This window comes from Anopheles funestus, chromosome 3RL (genome assembly GCF_943734845.2).
Source record: "Anopheles funestus chromosome 3RL, idAnoFuneDA-416_04, whole genome shotgun sequence".
Lineage (NCBI taxonomy): Eukaryota > Metazoa > Arthropoda > Insecta > Diptera > Culicidae > Anopheles > Anopheles funestus.
In genome coordinates this window covers 51,258,179-51,265,538 of record NC_064599.1, presented here as the reverse complement: position 1 = coordinate 51,265,538, position 7,360 = coordinate 51,258,179, and the positions used below count along the sequence as shown (strand labels likewise).

The following is a 7,360-nucleotide window of genomic DNA, read 5'->3' as shown; positions in this document are numbered from 1 at the left end:
TGCTAACATTAACATTTATACGTTTTGAGTTCTTTTCTTCGAAAACTGTGCTTTGTTTTGTTGTTTGAGAAAAATCACACTGCTTTGGAGGTAGTGTTCTTCGTCCTTCACAAAATCAATCCTCGATCAAAATCGTCCTTCACAATTTTTATGTTTTTATCGCGCATAAAGCACATTATAGTATGAAATGATTCAAAACTTAACCTTGATACATTTCTCACACGAAAGAAAAACGGGATTGAATAAAGCCGTTTTGCCGTTTAAGCAAAATGACATATCATTATATTGAAACTAGTAACATAATAATAATGATGCGGATAAGTCTCATACCTCTACGGAGGATTGAGTAAGATACAAAATTTTTATGTAAAAAATGATGTAAAAATTAGGTAAAAAACAAGTCGATAGTTGAAAACAACTTCCAAGATTGAAATCAATAAAATGAAGTTAAAAAAAACACATTATTATCAAAACCATTACAAGAAGTGCTATTTGCACTTTCACGTACTTGCAAATTTTCCAATCCAATTTTTAGAGGCTTCAAAAGCTAAATTATTTGCGTTTTTTTAGAATGTATTTTACGTTAATCAGTAAAAATACAAAAGAATAATTCATTCACGATAAATCAACTTCAACAAAAAGCTACAGATTTCAACATAATTGAAAGAAAAGAACGTAAAAATATGTTTTGAAGAAAAGGAATTGCATTCTTGGTTCTTTTTGCAGGGCATTCTTGTTCAGCAGTAGTGACAGGCTAATCGAGCACTTCAGTCTTGATGGTGGAGACGATCGATTGGTTCCGTCGCGATGAAGACGAACCGCTTCCGGTTCGCGCTGAAGTAACAGGAACGGATGAGTTGGATGACGTAGAGGACGTCGAGTTGGCACTCGAAGATTTTTGCTGTCCGTTGGACGAGTTTGGTGATTTGGTTGTCGTTTTAGCAGGCATTAGTGGTAGTGGTATGGTGACGTATTGCTGTGTTCCACCTAGAATGAGAGAGGGGCCATTAGTATTTGGAGATTTGGTGTACATGTACGGGGTCAGAGAATAATTTACCTTCGCTGTGCAGTTTCATTTGACCCGATTGCAGCAGATTGATCAGCATGTCCTGCGGTAAGCTGCTTAGAGCCGATGCCGGATAGATGATGCTGCTCGTTATCTGTGGCGCACTGGTAGTTACCGGTGTGATGGTTGTTGACGATGTTGCGCCGGCAGTGATGCCTGTCGTTGACGGCGATGCTACTGACACTACTTCTTGTTTTATCTTCACCGCCGTGGTTTTAGCTTTCCCGGACTTTGGCTGCTGTTTCTGGTGCTGTAACTGCTGCTGACGATTTTGTATCTGCTGCTGAAGTGCTTCCTGCTGTTGCTGTATTTGCTGCTGAATTGCATTAATCGTAGCTGCATTAGCGGACAGCACATTGGTAGCTGTGGCTGTTGTTCCGGCGGCACTGGGTGTTACTGTGCTGCCCGTATTATGTGATGCTGCACTTCTGGTTGAGGGTTTCTCATTCATACCACCTGTCTGGTGATGATTATTGCTACTGCTGGCATTAGTCTTATTGCTAACATTAACGCTAGGACCTGGAGGGGGCGATTCCGGTGGCGAATAATCGTCCGATTCACTGCCAGACGACATCGGCGACCGATCATCCTGCAACGAGAGAAAAAGGAAAGAGTACGAGTGTCAGTAACGACGAGGCTGGCTTATTGGCAATTTGTTTTGACACGGCTCGCCTGGTGTGACATACGACAAATGGCGTATCAAAGTTGGAAACAACCAAAAAAAAAACGGCATGCGTAACATGATCTAAGCTCAAACAAATACACACACACACTTATATATTTACAAGTCAATAGCAAACACATTTAAAGCTACCATCCTTCTATGTGCCGTAAAAGTGCACGAGCAGCAGATATTACACAATCTGTAACAAAAACGGATTAACCGGTAGGGAATGGAGATAAATCGTTTCTGACCAAATGGAAAGACCAAAGTTGTGTCTACGCAGTGAAATGCATTCCATCCTGTGTTTGCGGTGGAGGTTGTGGTCCGGAGAAGTTGATTGTAGCATGAGTTAGATGAAACGATTGATGGACGGATGCATTTGGGCTTGACGATGCGTCGATTTGTTGCGCAGCCCTAGGCGCTGATGGATTCGAACCTATCCGATGCTGGTGATGTAACCACTAAGAGAGGATGGGTTGTGATCTTTCTGGACAATACATATCTTCTGCAGTGTTGTACGATAAATACATTTGAATTGGAAGAATCGGGATATTTTACATAAATATCCTTTGGATCCTTATATTGATAATTTTTTATATTTATTTGTAGATGATCTCTACTGAAGAAGGTTTAATGTTTTTAAAGCACTAAATGTTTCACAAGTGACGAACCCTGCGGTATGTGCTCACATAGACGAACTCCAAAGTTTCACGTTTATGTGTGTTTTTTTTTTGTTTTTGCATTTTCCTCCATTACTTTCCTCATTTACCCGCACTGCCCAAGGAACCGGGTATGGTAAGGTATTTCATTAATAAAATATTCCACCCGAATTTGGCAAACCGTCTCTGCCCGATTGGGAAAGTTCGATAGCTTCTGCTGGTTTGCCTTTTTAAGACTGTCCTCAAAGCGGCAACCCCCACCAATATTCTGTATCTTTCCGCACGGGGTCCGATCACCTGTCGTCGGAATGGAACCACCGTGTGTACACTTGTTGTCATTTTTCGCCGACGGAGCCGTCCAGTCTCCCGGTGCGATCCGGCTTTACCTCCTGCGACATACCACGACATCACGGTGCTGTGGTGTATTTTATTAATGAAGCGCAAAATTATGACGTGCCGTTGTTGAGCGGATGGCAGCCAGCGAAAGATCCGCATCCATTCGTTGCTGCGTACTTCTTTTGCCAGAAGGAAAGCATTTCTCACCGGGAGCTTTCTGTTGTCGTGTAGTGTACATCGTTTGGTACGATGTGGATCCATCGCAGACCAACTGACGCACGCTGACAAGTTAGGTGAGCATCGGCATGCACGGGACCGATCTGACAAACGAGATATTTTCTATTTTTATGCATGACAACGGCGCACCTTTTTGGGTCAAACGCGAATACCGCAGATCGGAAGAAAAGCGTTGCAGTGTGGTATAGAGGAAAAGCGATGCAACGAGAAGTGCAATTGCACATCGGGCTTGTAGCAGTTTCGTGTGTTTTTTTTACACCACATACACCGCAATCAGTGCAATCGTATCCCGGGGTTGCGTTTGTTGACTAACAGTAGCAACAGCGATGGGATGGTGCAATGTTGTGGAAAAAACTTGACGATACCATAATATTTAGTGGTAAAGACAAATTACGAATTCAGAAATTTTCCTCCACAGTGATGATCGGGGAAGAGCGGTGGCTTGTTTTGAAGCGCCTTGCTACCTTGAAAAAGTGTCTGGAAGATGAGGACTGTAGGAAGATGAAAACACAATTTAACGAAAAAAAAGTGTCAAACAATATTCGGACTAAAGTAAGAAAGAAAGAGGAAGTATAGGAATGGAAGTAGTACATATAGATTGTAAATGCACTTTGGTAGACAAAATGTATTTGAATTAGTGTGTACAGCATTGTTACCTGTTAACGTTGTTTAAGCTTATCTGAAGGAAAGTTCAAGTAATACAGGACAATATAAGTTTAAAAAAATAAAATTGTTAATTGTTCTTTTCCAACTCTGCTTCAAATAAATAAAAACAAATCAGCATGATAAATCGTAAAACATTTTACTGTCTTCTGGAATCAGCTCATAATGTAGAACCTTTTTAAGATTCATTTAATATTAAAGCCTTGAACTGTGCAACTGTCTGTACTAATTTAAAATTGGGTAGCCTACTGTAAGCTCCAATAAACCATTATAAAATTGACTGACTCCAATCTACTCAGCCGGACACGTATTTTGTTCTATCGTATTCACGTTTATCTGTGTATCCGATCTAAAGTATTATATGCCTTTTATTTGAAATAGAACTTCTTCAACACAGGATAGTGATGGAAATGTGTTTAGTTTTCTATAACCTCATTTACGGTTCAATTGAAACTTCGTTCAAACTAAAATTGTCTGTGTAATTCTGTTAAAGAATTTTAGAAATTAAAATTGTTTTTGTAATAAGATATTTTCAATTAGTCAAAACCGAAGCACACAACGAAATAGAACATCTTTAACACTCATCACTCATGACCGGAATAATTCAAAACTCAAGGAGAAAGCGATACGGACGGCAAAAGCCTTATTAATAAGATGAAAGATTAATAAAAAATGTACCCGCAATTAGTACTTACCGCAACGAATTTTGAAAACTAAATACTTTTAACAAAATGGAACCCTTTCAAGATGGAAATGCGATTTTTAGCACAAAAAAAAGAATATTTTGTTAAAGAATTGTTTGTTTTGTTAAAAAAAGTTAATTTTGTTTTTGTTTTTAAAAGAAATTTATTCTCAAATTTGTAACACTTGGATTGCGCAAAAAATGTAAGAAAAGTATCGTTCGTTATTTTCATAGGACTTGAGCTTTGAATTTGACTTTGAGCGTAGGACCCCTCATCCTTGAGCCAGTATAACTTTATTCTGTTTCGATGGATTCACATTGAGAGTAGCGAGGAGACTATTCCAACGACATTGTCCCACTTTGATTTTGATCTATCAAGCCGACAAAGACAACGTGCTTGCAAAAAAAAAAAAAAAGACAAACCCACAAACACGTACAATTTCCAATAGAAAAACTAGAAGGTGTTGATCTAGAAAAAGGACACACAGTCACGTTCATTCATCAGCGAGATTTAGCAGGTAATCACACACGCGGTCTAATGAGAACGTTCGTCAACTTCAAGGGTAGGTTCGTGTCCACTGTTCTAGCTCACAGCCGTCAGCTACTGGTGGCCATGAGCTGACCACGGGACACTCTAATTCCCAACGGTATCATCTCTCGGCGCTGGCAGGGTGCATTTGTTGCGAACGGGAAGAGCGTAGTACGTGCACACCTGTTGCATCCGATAGGCGACACATTGCATCGCGTACTGGGCCACGATTTCCCGGCGGTCCCAAAAGTGACACCGGCGGATTGAAAGCATAAATTAATGACACCGCTGAGACAAACAGTGATGCTTCGTACACCACGTTCGGACCAGACACACTGGACCTGGTGCAATGCGTTTGGGAGAGCCATCGTGTCTGTTGTGGTGGATCGAATCATAGATTGCGCACGGGGTTGCGATCGACTACTTGGGCAGGGGTTGACCGCTTGGACAAACTTGACGAGTTGTGCCCATCTACGGCATCTGCGACAACTGGTGCAGGTCGTGCAGGAGTTTTGCCATAAGTTAAAGATGGAATGTGTTCGAAGCACGAAAAGACGCGACGCAATCAGCAGGCGGGGTGGAAATATTTAATTCTAGTTAAATGTTGTTTGTCATAGAGTACACCATTTAGGAAAAAGCATACGACCGCAGGGGCCTTCGTACACGTCCTCTCTGTGCACCAACCCATGCCAGTAGATATGTCGTTTTTCATCATGTCTACGTGATCACGGGAGCTTATCAGGCAAGATAGGCTGGCAAACTGCTACTTGACGGAATAATCGATCGATCTGCTACTCTTCTACATGGATCTGAAGGTGTTCCTTATCAAATCACGAAATCGTTGAAAAATATGTCTTATTCCGGTCGGAATGTTGCAGAAGAGTTGAATTAATCTTTTCCATTATTTCACACAAACTTGTTCCGTTCCTGAGGCATATTGACTTGAATAAAAATTTCTTCTTTCCTCCGAATAAATGCCTCATTTCTGCTAAAGAGTGTCGACTGATGCTTCCAAATTTTCGTAGAAGGTGGTCCAGTTCGTAAATACTCGGTACCCGTTGAAAACGCATTCCAACGGATGTCTCAATTACACCCCGGGCTGCCGATTTTCTCTAGAGGAAATGTATGTTTTTGTTTGTCAAATACGCCAAGATACAAAACCTACCCTCGCCAAATAAGGTAACAAATGGATACTTTTGTCAAAAAATCTCCCACGATGACGGTTTGGGTGGTCCATGCTTTTTGCACGTGAAAAACCACATCCTTCCCAACGGAGGCGAATTGCAATTCCGCTCAGCGTGTGATATGCGAGTGCGAGGATGGTACTGTTTCGTTGATTTTTTTTGTAAGTATGTTTTTGGTTTTCAACACACAGATTACACAGCGAGACAAACGAGTTTGATTTTTGTGGCACAACATTTGACAATTGCGAATGTTTTCTTGTCCTGTCAATCTTCCCAAGGGACTTGTGTTTTTTTTTGCAACTGTTCAATGATTAAGAAACAATAAAAACAAATAATTAGCAAGTGCTTTCCCCAGTGGCGCATTTTGTCTGCAATGAGTTTATGTTCGGGAATGTCACTGTTTGCACCCGATAAAAGTGACGAGTACAGTCTTTTACCACCTGCCGGGTATGTAACAGAAATTAAATGCGGAATGCTATGACTTTTTTTTAATTTATTGACACTGCACTGTTGGATTTCACAAGCAAAGTAAAGAACAAAAAATAAATAATCTTTCCATTACATTTAATTTTTTTTACTTTGTTATACTTTGTACATTGGTGGCACATTTAATGAATATAATCAAAATAACTAAAATGATTCTATGTATAACATTTCTCAAATTGAACTGTGCGAGTCACAATTTCAGTCATAGAGCTAAATAGAGAGTTTTAAATCATAGAGTTATTGGTAATTATAAAAACGTAATGAATTTTAATAACAACATACAAGATAAATTTCTTACATGCGACCTAGTTATTAATTTACATTCCTTTTAAAAATTGTTGCATATTTTTTATTTGCTATTTGATTTTATTTTTAAAAAAATATTTAAGTGCAAAATGTATGACAAACTTCATCTATTTTCTAGGCCGTGTATTCGATAAATTTATCTCATTTATCAGCCGTTGCTCTAATTTATCAGCATTTATATGTTTCATTATTGTAGGTCTTAAAACATTTATACTTTTATCACTTTTTGTTCAGGCTGAATTCAGGCTGAATCGTTGATTTATTGGAGAATAACATTTCATTATGCAACAAACAAGTTTCTAATTCGGAGGAATAATTTTCCTAATTATTTATTTACTGACTTAAGATTTCTCTTATAGCAAGCAATCATAGCAGCAATCAAGAAAGGTTTACAAAATCAAATAAACTTATCGTTCTAACGATAAATTGATCGAATGTAATCTTTCTAACCGATCTTTCATTTAGAAGAACGTGTGACATGACTTTTTTTATGTTAAATAATTCTACCAATGCAATAAGTTTTAACTGGTCTTAAATGTTTGTTAAGC

At 39.1% G+C, this 7,360-nt stretch overlaps 1 protein-coding gene across 1 annotated transcript in view; it reads right to left on the bottom strand.

The window, feature by feature from the left end:
* Positions 1–534: 534 nt before the first annotated feature.
* The window catches only part of LOC125769627 (serum response factor homolog), a 117,877-nt gene continuing 111,051 nt past the window's right edge, over positions 535–7,360 (bottom strand). The window contains exons 3-4 of the mRNA XM_049438427.1: positions 1,058–1,655; positions 535–987 (exon numbers count right to left, since the gene is read on the bottom strand). Of these exons, the coding sequence (XP_049294384.1) occupies positions 755–987; positions 1,058–1,655 (831 nt within the window). The 3' untranslated portion in view covers positions 535–754. The remainder of the gene's footprint in view (positions 988–1,057; positions 1,656–7,360) is intronic.